Here is a 19,215-nt window from a genome sequence, read left to right as displayed (position 1 = left end):
CTAGCTAGTTTTCTCTCATGTTGCTACTTGGAGAAGAAACCGTGGCATGTTTAAAAAACTTTCTGGATAACAACTAAATGTAGGATGGCAAACACTTTTCCTAATTTCTATAATTTTTGACCTCATTTTGGTGAATTGGACTTTAACAGCATTTTAAAAGTTTTGATAAGCAAATAGTCTACAGCACAGTTGTCAGTCTTCTAAGTAGTGAGACAAGTAAAATAAGTGGGAAGAATACTGGAATCCGGTAGTTAAGGCAATGTCCAGTAGGGATACCAATGCCTTCATCTGCTGTGTATTTCCTATTTGAGAGACAATAAAGGCTTTTCACCTCAACTGTGCATGCAAAATGACGGAAGTATTTCTACACAATACAAAGGAATTTTTGAGATTAAACACTTCAGAGTGGAAGCTACATACGTACCCACAACAGATATGCAGATGAAACAAACACCTGTGCGTTCAATTTAAGTACCTAGAGGTAGAGACAGTACCATTTACAGTGTTCTGGGGTGGGCATCCCAGTCACTGGAAAGGTGACCACACATGTGACACAGACCCTAAGACAGAAACTTGCTCTCCTGGAACAGCACCTGGATGGCATGCAGCATACATGATGCTATCTACAGTGGCATCAAGTCTGCACTCACACAATGAATCATGCTACCAAACCGGTTCAGCAGATATGAACTCACTCTTTGAAGGAAGTAAAATGAAAGTAAACATTAAAAAGAAATACTAGAGGAAATTACTAAATGTATAAACATTCCCAGTCCTTCCATGTATCACACTTGCAAGCACACAATGAGCCAAACACATCACACCTCAGAAGTCATCACATTGCTGAAATTGGCATGGATTGATGATAGCAAGATTTTCCACATCAGCATCTCTCCTCAATTGCTACAGTTAAGCACACTGGGATTTTTAACGGCTGTTGGTGATGGAGTATTCAATGGTCATATATACCAAGATGTGGTATATATATATGTTTCTCTCCTATCCCACTGCCCAAAACCTGGCACACAGCCTTTTTTGTTTTTTATTACAAAGTGTTGAAAAAAGGTCAAATTCTGCTATGTATTTGCAGCAGTCTCACACAGTTCTGCTGGTCTACAGAAAACCAGGAAAGGGAAACAGGATTTAGATTGCTCTTCTTTCTGTCTGGCTTTACTTCTGGAAAAACAGAATGACAACAGTCTGGTGTATCTCATTCTCTTTCCTGTTCATGGGAATGAAAAGCTGAAAGGCTCTTGTGTGTGTGCCGTGCATCAAAAATAAATCTTGTACCTGTACTCTTGTGCTCAAGTCTATCTTTTGGGAGTGGTTTTGACACCAACAAGAATTTTGGAAAGGCTTCTTAGGACAAAAAAGCTTTCTTTCTTTCTGCCTTTCTTTCTTTCTGCCTTTCTTTCTTTCTGCCTTTCTTTCTTTCTGCCTTTCTGCCTTTCTTTCTTTCTTTCTGCCTTTCTTTCTTTCTGCCTTTCTTCCTTCCTTCCTTTCTTCCTTTCTTTTTCTTTCTTTCTTTCTTTCTTTCTTTCTTTCTTTCTTTCTTTCTTTCTTTCTTTCTTTCTTTCTTTCTTTCTTTCTTTCTTTCTTTCTTTCTTTCTTTCTTTCTTTCTCTCTTTCTCTCTTTCTCTCTTTCTCTCTTTCTCTCTTTCTCTCTTTCTCTCTCTCTTTCTCTCTTTCTCTCTTTCTCTCTTTCTTTCTCTTTCTTTCTTTCTTTCTTTCTTTCTTTCTTTCTTTCTTTCTTTCTCTCTTTCTTTCTCTCTTTCTTTCTCTCTTTCTTTCTCTCTTTCTCTCTTTCTCTCTTTCTTTCTTTCTTTCAAATTCTAGGCAACAGGTGGCAAAGACAGCCCAACAATCCAATGAACCATTTCACCAGGTTTAGTAATAATCAGTTTGACAGTGTTTATATGTTAAATCCTCAAAAATGGTATTCACAAAAACAAAATCTTGTAAAAGTTGTTAAATATATCTCATAAATTTCTCAAAAAATTACAGTACTTTTTTTTTTAATGTTTAATATTTAAGCACATTTCTATTCCTAATGGTCCCGTAAATTCTATTTTTTTCCTTCAGCTTTTAGTGAAATTCACTTCTGAAGTACATGATAGTGAGCATTTCCCTGTTCAATAAGAAAAAGCTACTCAAGTTGACAAAACTATCTTACAGTGTCATTTCCTGCCAGTTCTTTTTTACTTCTGTTTTCTTCTTCATTTCCATTAACTAGTATGACACCACCACAACTAAGTGGTGCATGTGCAAGAGAACTAACACTTAATCAAAGGCTAGGGACTAGCATGTCATTTCTGCACAAGAATTGAACAACATTAGAAGACAAAGAGAAGGTGAGTTAGACCTGACAAATGACCCCGATGGAGGTTGCATCATTTTATCGACATTTCAGAGCTTAAGAAAGAAAATACTTCCTGTGTGCCTGCACACACACGCATAGAAAGATTCAGAGGAATATGTTCACAGAAAACTTTAATTTGAGGACATACTGAAAAGTACGTGTGTCATCAGGCGAGGGTACTCTGCTTCCAAATTGGAAAGGAAACAAGTTTATTTTATGAGTAACAGTTACATGTTCAAGCAGGCAATTAAAATGCTTTACAGAGGCCATTTTGGGATACCAAACAGTTTGAAGATCTAATATTCACTCATATTTCATATTCAGTATTCCTTTAAGTAAAATATGTATCTCCTTTTAGCTACTCAGTTATGAATTTTACTTTAAAGGCAAGGGGACATTTTTGATAATGCACATCTTAAACTTTTCATTAAACTACCAAATTTAAATTCTACCTTTTTGTGCACTCTGACATTTTTGTCTGGCATTTTCATTAATTTTGCGACATACATAAATGTAGCTGAAATGTTAACTGATCAATACTTTGTCTCTCTCATGTAGCACTAGAGCGAAGCTCCCCAAGGACCACGCAGCAGTACAGAAATTAAATGTGTAAAATATCAAATGCTAATGTTAAACACAGCAGCACTTACTGTATAACGACTGAAAAGGCTAAAAGGATTCCAAATGGACAGATGGTAGCACAAATTATCTACAATCACATTTAAAGATTAAAGTTTGTCCCGTAAAATAATTCATTGACTCATGTTGAAGTGTGTCCTTTTACTGATAGCTCAGTTGTCCAATTATTTTTGTGCTCATTACGGTGAGAAATGACAGTACTGGAAAAAAAGAGTACACACTTTTTTCCCCCTACGTTGCACCCACTGACATCTGCAAGAACACAAATGTCTGGCCAAGAAACTGATGGAAATTAGGCCCAATTTAGTACACATTTCTGTGCCCACAGTAGATTAATCTAAAGGGGAAAAGAAAAACAAAAACAACTTTTGCATATTCTAATACAGTGTTTGTGCTTTAAGCATAGTGTATTAATTACTGAGTACAAAAATAAACTTCTGAATTAATCTAGAAATTTATTTCAAAGTGAATTTACGGCAATGGCTCTCTGCATGTATTCCATTCTTTTCTAATATATTTAGGTGCTTCAGAAGTGTTAAGTGCAAACTGGTAACACACTATTATTTTACCGTAAAGAAAGAAGGAGGATAGAATATAAAATCTGGTAGTTCAAATCCAAAGTCACAGAACTGTAGTCAGATCAACCTACGTCTCATGAGCTATTCACAATATATATTGAATATCTGAATAAAAAATAAGTCCATGACAATAGTATATCACAATAATTTCAGCAACAAAAATTTAAAAAATTACATATAAATAGTAACTATTCTTCTCCAGTGAATTACTGAGGCACAAGGGAAAAAAAAAGAAAAAAAAAGAAAAAAAAAAAAAGGATGGGGAAAGAAAGAGAAAAAAAAGAGAAAAAAAGTAATTCAGGCAAAATCCCCAGTGAAAGCAATGAAGTAAAACAGAAACAGACAAAATACTGTCTGAGATGGAAAATGTATAATCCAGAAGGTTGAAAACTTCTAGCTTTCTATACTTCTAGGTATAGCATGTGAAACACTAGTTATTGAGCTAGTAGGCTTGGATAGCTTTAAGAAAGAACGAGCAAGGAGCAACATGATAAAACATTCATAAAGCACTTCCTCTTTAAAAAGGCTTCCCCCAATTTAAAATTTTTCATAATATAAATTCTATAGTGTAAGTAATCAGCACTCAGCACTTTTCAGTCTCTTCTACTAACACTGTGACTTTCCAAGAAGAATGACTTTAAAAAAAAACGGGTGAACACTTCAGCATGCAAATAGCAAAAAGCAGATAACAGCAATTTACTACAGTCATCATATTAATCAAGGCTTTCTAAGGGTAATCCTACTTTCCAGGGCTTTTATTGATCATAATTAACCCATTATACTTATGAAAACTGAGCTAATCAAACAGAGCTTCTTCACATGCAGTCTTCTGTAAGAAAGGCCCCATTGGAAAGCAAAGAGATGGGGTAAGGTATGAAGAAAGAATATCTGGAACTCTGGAAAATCTGATGTCTGAAAAGTCAACACACATACTTAACTCGTGAAATGGCTGTAAGTTTGTACTGGGATATCATCTATCAGCATGTGCCTTCAAATTCAACAAGAAGGAAGAAATAGCTAGTTTAAAAGTTTACTTCTAGCACATTATTTAGTCTGTCTTCAGGGCTGGAAACTTGGAAAACGGCCTATTTCTCATCTCCTTTCTGGGACTGACATTTCACTGTGACATGCTCTAACCTCTGGGAAACAACTTCAAGAGGAGACACAATGCGTATAATAGTGAAGAGATGAAAATGATACATAAAAGTGCAGCTTTTTAATAGAATCTATTGAATTCCAGTTTAATCTGTGTGCAAGCACAACTCAGCACTGCATGTGCAAGACAGATTATGAGATTATTCATGGCCCAACGATAGCTATCAACCTCCAGAAAATAACTAAGTCCAAACTTTGCAGTCATGATGAAAGTTCATGTAGATTTGACTCAGCTAATATTAAATATGCTGTGGATATTTCTTTCTACAGTAGGATGATGTGATCCCTGGACAGAATAACATCAGACTGAGAAGCAGAGATCAAGCCTTTGGATGCAGATCTACATACATCTATAAAGTCATACTACTAGTGCATACAGAATGTATCTACAACTACCATACAGCAAAATAAGTACTAACAGAAAACTGAAAAGACTCAAGCTTTTATGAATACATAATCAGGAAGACATTGCTATTGCAATGCTCTAAAACTATAGTAATAAAATAACAGCTCTCCCCACAGAATCCAGTGCATTTCAAACTATGACACTGAATGCATTCTGTGATTGGAAACCAGCATGAATTAAGAGCAACACAACTTTTTCCATGGCCGCAGCAGTGCACCATGGGAAAGAATCTCATTGGACAAAGATGACAGGATGTCATTCTATTTTCCTTTCTTCAATAGACATCACGTAGGTATTGCACATGAATATTAATCTGTGAAAAGCTAAATATGTGTAGTTCAGTAGCTGTATTATGTTGGATCACATTTTTTATTAGCACATTTATATATATATATATATTTAGAAGACTACTGTTTGTGTGACATTATACAGTTACTTCTTAAAAATGTGAATAAAAATGATTTGTGATACCCTCTTAGTTTTAAATAAAACTTCAAGTGAAACCTCAGATACCTCCACATGAGCACTGCATCATCTCTCAGTCTACAATGTAAATATGCAATGGTGATTAATAGAAATATAAAGAAGATCATACCAAAAAAGCAGCAAGACTTCTTGGGGGTGAATCCCAGTCAAAGCAACTGTTAACGTAGTAGGCGGCATTTATGAGCACCATGACACAACGCTTCATGCGAATGAAGTTTCTTAATAGCAGCTGTTAAAAAGATGAAAGAACAAAAAATATTTCACAAATATTTCAAAACCCCCAAAGCTTCAGAAGAGGCTCATCCTGACAATATTCTCATTGTTAATTTGGGAAAAGATTGAAAAAAGCTGTATGGTAAGCTGCCTAACTCACACAATGAGAATATTTATAGACACTTGCAAGAGAGAGAATTTTAGATAAGTGTGTAAACATTTATTTGTTGAATTTATTTCTAACTGATACACAGATTGTTCTCTTCACTTCCACAGCTTAGTGGCAACTTGACATTTTAAAACAGCCACTTGATAAACATCATGAACAATTTTGTTATCAGCATACCAGAGTTTTATTGAGCAGGTGACACTGTCCCTATTCCTAAATATTTAGAAAATTCTTACCTTTCTTAATAAAAAGATGCTATAGGATGGTAACCTGAAACCATGCATAATTACTTCTCTAAGATCAACTACTTCCTTAACATCCAAGTTTTCTCCTTCAAAACAAATTCTCATCATCACCATGTGTGTCTAAGGGTTTTATGAAAGTAACTGCATTTACATCAAAATGAAATATTACAGGTTTACATTTTAATTCAGGAGAATGAGGCAGAAACAAAATACGTACCCATAAGTCTACTAAAGTGGCAGAACGTTTTATCAAAATAAGTGTACACAAACAAGTTATTCATTCAATTTTTTTCTGTTGAATTGCATAGAAAATGCTCTGTAGATACATTCTCTTCCAGAACTTTTGGGTCTTTCTAAATGCTATTGCATTACAGATATATAAAGAATTTATTTATTTATTTATTTATTCATCTAGGTGTTACTGTGGTGGGATATGCCGTGTAAGTTAAAAAAACAAAACAGAACAGAACCTAAACAACATTTGCATATTTAAAGTGAATTCCTCCTGCAATCTGCAGAAACCATGATACCATTTTCTCTCATGAAAGTGGGCAGAAGAATGAATCTTGAATAAAATGCCTTCCTGTTTCTTCACTGACATAAAACTGAAAAATGCAGATTAAGTAACATCTTTACCCAAAAGAGTAAAGAAATAAAAATTCTGCCTTTTGAACAATGTTAAGGAAAGATACTGAATAGCTGACATACAATTCATCCAGCAGACAAGACAAATTATGCTCAGTTCTGCAATTTTTCTTCAAAACAAAAATCAGTTCAAAGACTAACAACGAACAAAATATCTTACTGCTACAATTCAACCAAAAGCTCAGTTCTCCCATATAAAATAGATCATTCATATTAAAAGAAAAAACTTAAACAAAAGTAGTTCAGATGCAGAAAAAGGTAAGATGTGTGTTTAAATAATGTTTAACAAATATTAAAACTATCAGTGGCAAGATAATCTGGGAAAAAAAGAAACAAGGTCTACACATTTCTTACCCATGTAGCCATGAAAAGTTATGAGTTTTAGTTTGCCTTCAACTGGCATAAAAACCTTACTCCATGAACTTGTTTAAAATTTGGGACAAGAATGCTTAATGCCTCTCTACCACAATAAATAAATAAATAAATAAATAAATGGAAGTCTTTCAGGTCAAGGTTAACAGCAAAAATTTATGCAAGACTTAGCTTACATGCACCTGCACTAAAATCTGATATGTGTGGAACCTGATGTTTTGAACTGTGTTCTTATTCACTTATTTCACGGAAATTAAGTTGCAGTTTATAAAGAAGAGATACAATAAAACCACGTATTTTGTTTCTGCCTCATTCTACCTATCATATTCTTTTGTAAACAGCTAATGAAAATGTTATTCTCTACCCTCAGCAGCGCGATACCAGATATTTAGATGTGCACACTTGATATTAAGGCTTTTGGATAGGATTAGTGTTTCCTTACTCTTTACCTGTTTAGACAGTCTGTTTTCCTCTTCAATGTACTTCTGTTCTTTGGGCATTAAGGTTCGTATGCTGGCTTTCACCTACGCATTAAAATGTATGTCAGTATTTCAAGCTTACTCGCTCCTAACTAAAAGCACATGCTCTGATTTGCAAAAATTACGAAATTTCAAAGTCACAGCTGCCAAGCCCAGGACACACAGATGCACGCAGAGGCAGGGGCTGCCGCTTCGTGCATTAGCAGCAATAGTAGCAGCAGCAGCAGCAACAAAAAGAGTGGGTGTGCCAGGCAGTGGCAGAAGAGTATTCTGTGGTATACATCAAGGTTTAGAGAAAATGAGGAATGACAGAAATTCTCTACAAATCAGGAACAAAAGCTTTCATGAAACTGAACTCTTTAGCAGTACAAAAAAGCCAAAGTTAAGACTTACAGCATTAAAAATCACATCTATTTCAAGATAGATGACCCCCTTTGTTGGCCCTGTCAGCTGCTTGTTTTTCAAGACGTAGGCTTTCTGTTCACCATTTTGAATCTGCAGGAAAAGGACATGACAGCCGTCTGTCTCGCGGTCTCCGCTGAATACCCCCCCCTGGTGACCCCTGACCCCCAGCTGCTGAAACTGACAGAGAACCCAAAACAACTGTGGCAAGTCTGACAAGTACCTGTTCATTACCAGGACCGAGTCTGTCAGGAAAAATTAACTATCATGGGATTCAACATGGCCGTGAATGGAGTATGTTAAAATTTTAGTGTTCTTATTACAGACCTTGGTTGAGAAATGACAGACATGGAGCTGCAAATATTTCTACCCCCCCCCCCCCCCCCTTTTTTTTTTCTTTTCCCTTCTCCCTCCTTCAGCAGGAAAAACACATAGTGGTGTGTCAGGTGAATGAAACTTACAGATAGCAGTGGTATCGCAACTTTGCCTAGAAAGTCAGCACTCCGATCACGGTCCTCGTCATAAACTGTCACTTCAAGCACTGAGTGGATGTCTTTAATATTGCTACAGAAGAAAAAGCAGAGATGGAGAATTCACCTACACCAGCACTTACCAAGGACAAAAGTGCAAAAGGGGAGCAAAGCCAGAAACACGTGTACTTTGTCAGGTCACAGGCAGAGAGCAAAATTCAAGTGAATTAGGCATCCCTCTGTACAGCCCAAGTGCTCCCAAGGAGCTGCAGCAACTGTGTGCTCCGCAGGGCTTTGCCACAAGTTTTCTGAAGGATGTAGCTTTAAATTTCCTACCTGGTGCTAACGCTGCATGAGTTGCAAAGGGAGCAAGCGTGTAGCAGTGCTGGGGATTTACCATGGCAGGCAGCAGACCAAGAGCCTAACAGCCACATTCAAACACTGCTACTTTTGCTGTAATTCCTACCACAAATACTGTGCTATCTGCAGGTTCATAAGTGAAAACAATCATACCTGAGCACATCCTTGTACAGAAAATGAGCTCTTTCATTTTAAAATCCTTGCTTAATTACAAACATACAGCAGTCATTACAACAAATTAGGAAAAAAGCAATGAGAAGCAATGTGTTTTTCAGCTAGTTTTCTTCCTTGCCTGCAAGCTATTTAAACACTCTACCAACAGGTACAACAAACGTCACAGTAAAATGCAGACTCTCAAGTGAAAAAATCACGTTCCTTATTGAGAGAAAATATACCAAAACTGTTTGAGAGAATTCACCTTTGAATAAACTGATGATTCAGGAATTCAAGGAGAGCACTTCAACTTCACGAAAATATATACCTCCAGATAAACTGAATCAATATTCCAAAATTAAATGACAAATTTGGGAATAACTGATAAACAAGTAAGATAGGTAAAAACTTTCTTTTAAGGTCACTTAGAGTCTTTCCATTTGTTTTCTGACTAGTCTTTTGTCCTCTATAAATCAGGCAGTTCCTTACATAGAGAACACCGTCAAGCAGTGCAGGTTGATTAGTTACTGGCTCTATAAATAGATAACTAAAAATAAATTAATGAAGAATTTAGTGTGTTTGTACAGATATATAAAATGAGAACTATGTTAATAAGATAATGAGAAGTACAACTATTGTGAGATTTTTTCTTTTGTTCAGAGTTCATTCCTGAGAGTCAACTGCAAGCAAGGCAAGGAAAGCTGTGGGTGCCAAGTATACAAATAACAATCATGAAACAAATACGAAGATTAAAGTCAGACTGTGCTTTGAGATCAAGGACAAAACACAACACTTTCACTTGTGATGAAGTTTGATAAATGCACATAAAGCTAAAGATTCTATTGGTTTTACAGTGGATTACTAGAAGATTTCAGCAGCAGAGCAACCTCTAGCTGATCCATTTTTCTGCTCAGTGATGTCACATTGCAATCAGACAGTGAGAAACTGGGAGAAAAATAAGGCAACAGAGCAAGGAAAATAACAGGGACTTTTTGTTGGTGGAATACTTCCTACTTTATCAAAACCTTTTGCCATCTTCAAATTAACAAAGGAAAAAATAATTACAGTATTACTTCCCAATAAACTGAACACTTAAGACTGCATTTTGCCCAGTAGAAGCATTGCACTATTATGATGCTAGGACACACTGTGAGAAATGCAGTTCGCAAATGAAAATAACAAGTGGAGTTCATACAAACATACAAAGACTGTAATTCAGAAAAGTATGAATGCATTTAAAATACCTCCTTTTTCATAGTTTTCTAGTTTACTAAAATTACTACATTTTATCAATGATAACAAAATCCTTTCTCACACAGATCTTCAGGGTCAAAATCATTGTGGTTATTCAAATTTCCACTAAAGATTCCAGGAGTCCAGAATGTTTAGCATTTCATATTGCTGGTTTAGCAGGCATAGATTTTACTTTATTATTATTATTACTGTGTTTTACTTTTTAAATTGTACAGTTTTTGTATTTTAAAAGTTTGAAAGTTTATATTTTTTCATGTTTTTAATTCTTAGACAAGTATTCACCTGTTTACTTCAGAAACAGTGGTATGTCATCAGACACTACTTTCACTGGAATCAGCAGTAAGTATCCTTCATTTATTTATACTTTCTCTTCAAAAAAAAAAAAAAAAAAAAAAAAAAAAAGAGAAAGAAAGAGGAAAAAAGCCACAAATGAAACCCAAAATAAAAAGAATCAAACTCTTACAAAACCCAAACACCTACAATGTGAAGATCTTGTTCCATTCTGGGTTGAGGTTCTTGTAGACGGTATGCGTCAGCAGTCTGTCATTGTTCAGTTCAACTACACAAAATGGGTCACTTTTACCTATTAAGAGAGAATTTGGAACAAATTTTATGAATTGAGAAAACTCACAGTGAGCAACTTTAAAATAAAGATTACTTGTTTTTCTAGGCTGCTTTTTAAGTCACTCAATAATTAACTCAGGTAAGTCTTACGATGATGTTGAATATGATACAGGTCATAATAGAGTGTTCATCCCTGAAATCTATTAATATTTTTCACTAAAACAACATCTTTTTGTGAAGGCAAAGGGCAAGCGGAAGAAAAGGAGAGAAATGAAAAATTTGTCATACTGTTTTTTCTGATCAAAACCAGCATGTTGCCAAAAGGTGCCAAGCACCCTTCTGAGACAGCTAAGAGAACTTTAATCATGCCAAACCTATGTTTGTCTGGAATGATAACATAATTAGAGGATTTTTATATGCTAGAAGTTTATTATTCCATACTATTTGTAATAACATAGCATCTACGATGCTTATCCAAAGATTACTATGCCCTACATGTTTCACATTGTACAACTCTTTTCCCTAAAATCGAAAAGCCTTAAGGACAGCCTCAGATAAAAGCCTAACACCTAAGAAAATACGAAAGTACAATTAAGCAATGAGACAGTATCAGCTGGAATGGTGGGCTGTAGTCTCAGCACAGCAGAAGCTCAAACGTGGTTGAGATTTTTGTATACATTAATGCACAATGAAGTAGCTTTGCATATATTTACAAGAAGGTCACTCAGCATGGAAGCCAACACATGAGAAAGTATGAAGATTCTGCTTTGAAAATTTAATACACAGATAATGGAAACAACATACTTGCCTGGGTATTGAAGTTGTTGGTTTGGCTTTTTTTTTTTTTTTTTCAATATAAAAGGAAAGAATGGGAAAGGAAATGTGTGTGAGGAATGCCTCCAAAATGTGTGGCAGCTTAGAGTCAATTACTTACAGAGAGCTGCACTCAACTAGCAGTCAAACAGACAGGAAGAAAAACCACTCTGACTAGAAGTAGGAGGAAGATGTAGAAGTCACACTAAGCTTTTTCTTAGATTTTCTCAACAGCAGGGCTTGTATTTGGAAAGGATAAGAAAGCAATCTGACATCTGAGTCACATGTTTAGCAACTGTTTACCTGTGTAAAAAGGGAGTTCTCCAAAGAGGGAAGAAGCAAAAGAAGAGAAAGATTTCAAGGGTATCCCTGAAATTTCCTGGAAGGAAGGGTAAGAATGTATAGATCTGAGGACAGCTATGATGGAAGGAGCAATCATGAAAACATGAAGAGTCACAGTGTGAAGGCAGATGCAGTAAAGAGCCATTAAAAGGAATAAATCATAGTGTGGAGTAAAATTATGGCAGCAACGATAATAACTGTAAATGCTGAGGGATGCTCTCTCTCTCTTAGTTTGATTTCATCCGGTAGCTGAAAGGAACAATCTGATGCTCACTGCTCACTGTTTTACTATTAAACCCATTAGCAAAATGAAACTATGAGTTTCATTTTCAACCAGGTATGCTACTGTCAAATTTGAACACTGTACAGTGATCATGCTTCTAGCCTGGCTGACTTCTGTATCTGATATTTGCCCTCAGCACAGAATACAAGTGTATGTATTATTTTCATTTAAGGCCACAAAGCTGGAAAATTTATTGCTGCTCCCAGAACCCAAAGAAGCTTTTTTCTGTTGGAAATTAAGAACTGAATTGCACATTACAGAGTGAGTCATTCTCGTCTCTGGACTTTATTTGGGTGGCAGTACTGAAAAGGTATTGAGTGTTGGCACTGGCCTTCTACAGTGAAGTCTAGCTCACTATGCAATTGCATTTCACAGTGTCTTCAATAATTCCGTCATGCTATGTCATGTATTATAAGAAGCTATAAATTGATTAGCTCAATGGGGCCACATTAATGATATTAGGAAGGCATGTAATTTGTTTCATACCTTATACAAATGACAATGAAATCAATATTTAGACAAAACTGTCCAGGGGTCAAATCTTCCAAACTGCAATATTGATTCAGACTACATCAGAGGTTAATGTGCATATTATTAACTTTAATGACAAAGAATAATTGTTTTAAACACTTTGTGAACTACAGTTGGGAGAGATGTTTACCTTTTCCAGGACAAGGAATATCACTGAATCTGTCCCATTAAACTTGAAAAAGGATTAATTCTTTAGTCACCATAACAACAACACAAAAACAAAAACCAAACCAAACTACTGGTAGTTACAGTAACAAGGCAAAACTGAACAAAAAAAAAAAAAAAAAAAAAAAAAAAAAGGTGAGCTGGATGTTTTTATTTACTGCCTCAGTCATACAGAATAAGATGTACTGGAGTTTCTAAAAGCACTCTTTGGAAAAAAAACCCCAAACATTTATTAGATGCATTTATTTTTTGCATCTGTTGACATGCATATTTTCAATGACTCTCTTTAAATTTATGAGTATCAATCCATTTAAGAATGCTAAATATAATGCATAATTTATCAGAGAAGTCCTTGATGAACTGAAGACAAACAGTTTTCAGAAATGAAAGAATCATTCTCTGATGCTCACCTTTTCAAGTAGCTTACCTATCTGCTGAATTAAGTGAAGAACAGTTTGAGATCAACATTGACAAAAGGAAGTATTATGAAAAGGTACATACAAAGGCTCAAATACCACGGTTTGCAAGTAGAACTTTCCCTGCTATGAAATCTCTGCTAAGGCATACTGCTTTTACCATAAGAAAAGGCTATGAAGTTCCTATCTGCAAGGCTTTTCACCACCTCCTATGGGCGCTTATTCTGTATACTAAAAATCACAAAACTAAGCTGAGTATTGGACAGAATACTCTTATTTGACATGTAAAACATATGATATGTACAAACATTTGGATACCAACCCAAATAAGTGAACGTGATCTAGAAAGACAAGGCCTAAGAAAGGCACAAGATGAAACTCGCATCCGTCATCCTTCAAGTTTTCATTATTAGAAATAACAACCACAATGCCACCTCTCACTGATAGCCATGGCAACCTGCCACACTGCAAGAGTTTAAAGTAATGGGACCATTCCTAATAAAAGCCTTAAAAGCAATAATATATTAAAAGGCAATGTCCTTAGGTCTGCTTAGTTTCCAGGCTCAGGAAATCCAGGAACTTACAATATACACTCATTGCTGGGTTATTCCCAATCCAGTATCTTAAATACAACATAAATTCTAACCAAGCCACACAGCTTTTGAGTTGTTAATGAAACTAGCAATTGAAAAAAAAAAAAAAAAAGTAGATCCTTTTTATTTCTATATTAAAGAAAAAAACACGTGTGTTCAAAAATGTATGTGATATCTACTTAAGAGTCCTAAAAGTACACTCTAAAACTTTCCATTAGACGTGAGCTGCCTAAGCTCAACTACATCAGTCTAAATTGTATCATTATCACAAGTATACCTTCTACTACAAACTGAATCACAACTGTCATATATCACCTTGTATCACCTGTCATATGTCAAGAAATTTTACCCAAACCTATGTGTCTACTGAGGTACTCTAACTAGCTTCCTGCTCTGTGCCCTTCAGAGGACTTCAACTTCTGATTTGATGACTTCAGAGGTACTTAAGTTTATTGATCAGGATGATATCTGTGAACTGCATCCAAATATAGCCCTAAACGTGTGTGCTTAGTGCTGTGCAAGAAATGATAAGACCATCACCTGGCACTCACACATTACAGCATGCTCCCAGCATGACTGAAACCAGCACTTACGATTCTGAGTAATCCTATGACCTTAGTGGGACTAATCACTATTATGTCTGGCACTGTTTGTAGGAATTCATAAAATGAGTAGGTAGTAAAGCCAGTGAAGTACACCTTCCCAGTGACTGAAATCAAACCTGCAGTAAACCTCAATAAGAAGTCAAACAAATCTCATTAATCCACTGTTACTATAATGTCATGTGCTTTCTGAACTCTACTTGTAGAGTTCTAAAGGCTCCTAAAATGATGGAAATAAAGTTCTAATAATCCTCATAGTAATCTAGAAAAGAAATCAGCCTGTATTTTGATGTATCTTTCTCACTCTTTCCCCCCCTTTATTCATTACATACTCATACTCTCAGGGAATTACACCCAGAAGGTATTACACTTCATACTGTAAGCTCCTGCTTAAAAAAATTAAAGAACTGCTTGTCTTTTGAAGCCTCCCACTTTATTTATTATACCACAGATTGCAACTAGTTTGACAGATATCCATTTTGTGCAATGCTGTATTGCATTTAATGTTTCAGCAGTCAGCAAGACTGGAGTGCAAACTGAGATTGCTGCACTTAGATCTACATAAATTATTTTCCTTTCTTCAATCAGCATTGAGTCCCTCACATTGAACACTATAAACACAGGAAGCCCTTGGCTTCATTATCAGGAGTGCAGAAGGATGGGAATTGAAACAACATTTTTTCTCTTTAAAGGATAATATGCAATACACTTTTTTTACTATTAAAAAAAGACTTAAGTAGTGACGATGTTGAATTGCTTCTCAAAATACTAAGAAAATGAAAACAGTAAAACCTCAAACAATTTCATCTTCTGACTCATTTTCCCCAAGCACCACATTATCTAACAGTTCTGTTGTGTTTTACAGCTAGGAAAGTTTGGGAAATGACTGTTTCACAAATTCAAAGACCACTGTATTTCCACATTCCTAGATAAGCAGGCTTGTTATGCTCTACCTAATTAGCAAGCACAAAAGATGTTAGGTAACTTGTGAACACTTAAGCACTGATGTTGTATGCCTAATAGAAATCTAAGTAGTGCATTCATCTCAGAGACACACGTTGCTGCAGCCTGTCTTTCAGGCTTGAGGTGATGTAGAGCCTCTATACAGGCTCTATGTGATCTCAAGTCCAGTGGGCAGCAGGTCCAGACAAAACAACAGTGAGCTTCACCCCCAGTTCAACTCCCAGAGTAACACTCTTTTTCCCCACAGATTGAATGATGCAACCAATTCAGATGCTAGTATCTTATAGAAGATAATATATAAATGTATAAATGACATGTAAATGCATAAAAAGGAATTTTAACTGAATGTTAGAGCTCCCAGATTGCAATACAAGATGATTTGTATTTATGGTCAAGTTATGGCAATATTTGCCACCTTTCAATAGTCTCTGAGGAAGAGTTGTCCAACAAAATGTTTTGTTTCCTCAGAGACTGTCTTCCCAACAAAAATCTTCCCAGCCGTCCTTGAAAACAAGAACGTCAATTTGACATCATAGCATATCCATGCTTACTTTCTGGCTCTTCCTTAAACTCTGGTGTTCCTTGATTACAAAACTCTCCAGAAGATCACATGTCAGCTATATATTATTTGGATATTGTAAAAAAAAAAAAAAAAAAAAAAAAAAAAAAGACTGTAGTAATCAAACATAAGGCAAAATCCATATTTTATGCAGTAAAATAATTCCCTGTTTTAGGCAGGAAAAAACATCTGTGCACAGTTATTAACATTATGCTATTCTGCTTTCAGTCTTCGAGAAATCAGCTTGTAGGAAACAAAATAAAAAAAGAAATCAAACCATCAGTCATCATACAATGATTCTTTTTTTCCTAGTCAGAACTGCTGTGGACTCTTAGAAGCAACAACCATTGATGTAATTGCTTTCCAGAGTAGATTCAAGCTAAGAAGCATATGGCAGATCTACTTGTCCTCTGTAAAACCTACTGCATTTCATAAAGATTAACTTGCAAGGACTGCAGATAGCACGGGGCTAGATCCCCATCAACCCTGTGGAGATGTTTCTACTCCATCTATAAAAAGCATACATTGATTGAAATTCAAAGTCACCAATCATTTCCTAATTTCATTTTTTAACATTTTCTCAAAAGAAAAGGAGCCATGTGGCAGATTAAATATAGATTAGAATCTAACATTTATCTGTCATTGATAAGTCTACCAGTTATATAACCTGGTAGAAACCAACTCCGGCATATGCTAGACTACGAATTGTTTTTAAGCAGACCACCAGTAGACTACCAGCTTTATTCTGGACTAAGTATTATATGAATTTGTCTGTCAGTCAAATTACAGTATCAAAACTGAACTAGAATCAGAAAGAGTAGTAAAACTGTTTCAGACAGTCTAAAGATTTAATAGTAGATTTCAATTCCAGTTCTATTTCAAGAAGCCAAGCTCATAGGCCATAATTTCACAAAGTTCAACCAAGTTTAAGTTGGTTATGAAAGCTGAAATATCGTTTGAATATTTCATTGGTTATTAAGGTTCTTCCCTAATGCCGGCCATGCCTGTCCAAGTGTGTCCTCGCAGTCAAAAAAATGCCTTTATTTTGGGGAAAGACAAGACAAGACACCCAGTTCATGACTCTGGGGGGCAGTGCCACTCATGCAGACGCTAATGTCACTAATGTTGTTCCAAGATCCCTGCCAGCCAGCTGCCTGCAACAGAGCAGTCAGTCTGACCTTTGGCCAGAAGGAGGAATGGCTCAATAGCATGAGAAGCTGCCTTATCTAATGGATTAAGCACAGGACCCAAGCCAAATGCCAGCTTTGACAAGGACTTGCTCTGTGGGCCTTAGCTGAGTCAGTTAACCTTTCCTAGTTTTCCATCTTTAAAGTGGAAATGATAATTCCTCTTCAGCAATGTTGCTGCAATCATGTTGCAATGGGCTGATTTCATAAAAGCTGAAGGCATCTTACCAAGCAATTCACTGCAGTGCCACAACCACTCTCTCAACTCATTTCCACAGAACATTTAAAGAAAAGCAGATACATGTTAATAATTACAAATATTTCTCCTGGATATTTAACTCTAAAAGGTAGTATTAATAAAAAATGTCTTTTAAATTCTAATTTCGCCATTAGTAACTTAAAACTGCTACCTTCAATAGGAAAAAAAAAAAAAAAGGGTAGTTTTGCAGTACGTTATATTGGACTAATGTCTTCAGGTAAACGACCTAGGATCAGATGAGATTTTATCTGCCCCAGAATACTGCGTATCTAATAGATTTAATTATTTTGTGAAGATAATTCAAGTGTGTGTTCAATTCTAAATGCACTAATTGACAGAGCAAATTGCTTTTGGAAACATATTTCCAAAGGGTCTCTGAATTTATTCCTTCAATTTTATATGTACAGGCTTCCATACCTTTTTGAATTTAACATTTGTGTACATCATTCTGACATTTGCTAGCATTTGAGGAACAATTTCCAAGACTATTTTTGCACACAACATATTAGGACATTTTAGTAGAACAGATTTTAGAAAAATCATTTACATTCTGCACGTTTAGCTATCCTGGTGTCTTCATTCTACTTTCAAATACTTCAATCAAAATTTTAACATGGGATTTACTTGGAAAGAAGGCTGAATATGATTTTCATACAAAGAAAATAAGACTCTCACTTCCTATGCCTGCTTCTTTTCTTGAAAGGTGGAGAAACTTGTATTGCTTTTGACTGCAAACATAAATATCACTGAGCTCTTCAATAAAATCAAATATCAGGTTCTGAAATCTCAGTATCCCCCAAAAATGCAGACATCAGACTAATAACGAGGTCAGAAATACAAATAAATTAACTTCTAATGAAGACTGGAGACACAGTAATCAAAGTGTTAAAAATTCATTTCATGCACATCTCATTTGCCTCTTAGCTGATATTTATCACATAATTCTGTGAGAAAGTAGAGGCCTAAGATGCTCCAGATAAATGTCTCAATTAATTGTACAGAGGTAGCCCTCTTTGAGCTGAACCAGAGCTGTGAGCTCTTTATTAAAAGCACTATTCTGTAGCCTGTAACCTTGTTCCTTGACTCCTCTCTAGTTTCCAATTTAAACAAGTCCCCATGCGGCCCGCTCTAAAGGGCTTTGTCTCCCTGTCATTGTTAAGAGAGCCGAGGCATCCTGGAAGTGTGAAATCAGACCTCATGAGCTGAACGGTTCCCCAGGGAACGCCGGACCGCGCAGAAGGTCAAAGTCATGGGCTGGACCATCTGAAAGCGTCTGATCGCCGATCTGTGACACAGCAAGCAGGGTGGGGGTGGGCGAGGGGCAGGCAAGGGGGCTAGAATGGAACATGTCTTAATTAAAGCCCAAAGACAGCAAAACAAACTGTTTTCCAGGCAGACTGTCACAAGGAGCTCAGATTTTGCTCTGCTAATGAATCTGAGTTGCTAACTATTATTCTTCAAAATAATAGGACTTGTACTGACGTTGATAAAACCTGTAGCACATCTTTTCCCACCATGCTTCCTTCTCATCATTAACAATGTGGAGCTTTTTA

The 19,215-nt window shown here is 35.9% G+C and overlaps 1 protein-coding gene across 5 annotated transcripts in view; it reads right to left on the bottom strand.

Moving 5' to 3' along the window:
- The window catches only part of MCTP1 (multiple C2 and transmembrane domain containing 1), a 265,491-nt gene that overhangs the window by 86,953 nt on the left and 159,323 nt on the right, over positions 1-19,215 (bottom strand). For all 5 annotated transcript variants that reach the window (XR_006932340.1, XM_040655736.2, XM_015280543.4 and 2 more), the window contains 5 exons: positions 10,866-10,968; positions 8,610-8,712; positions 8,140-8,241; positions 7,717-7,791; positions 5,733-5,852 (listed from right to left, as the gene is read on the bottom strand). Coding sequence is in view for 4 of the 5 variants with exons in the window: in XM_040655736.2 (XP_040511670.1) it covers positions 5,733-5,852; positions 7,717-7,791; positions 8,140-8,241; positions 8,610-8,712; positions 10,866-10,968 (503 nt within the window). In the remaining variant the exon portion in view is untranslated. The remainder of the gene's footprint in view (positions 1-5,732; positions 5,853-7,716; positions 7,792-8,139; positions 8,242-8,609; positions 8,713-10,865; positions 10,969-19,215) is intronic.

Source organism: Gallus gallus, chromosome Z (genome assembly GCF_016699485.2).
Source record: "Gallus gallus isolate bGalGal1 chromosome Z, bGalGal1.mat.broiler.GRCg7b, whole genome shotgun sequence".
In the NCBI taxonomy this organism is placed as follows: Eukaryota; Metazoa; Chordata; class Aves; order Galliformes; family Phasianidae; genus Gallus; species Gallus gallus.
Note: the sequence above shows the minus strand (reverse complement) of the source record. Positions and strands in the feature narration are given on the sequence as shown.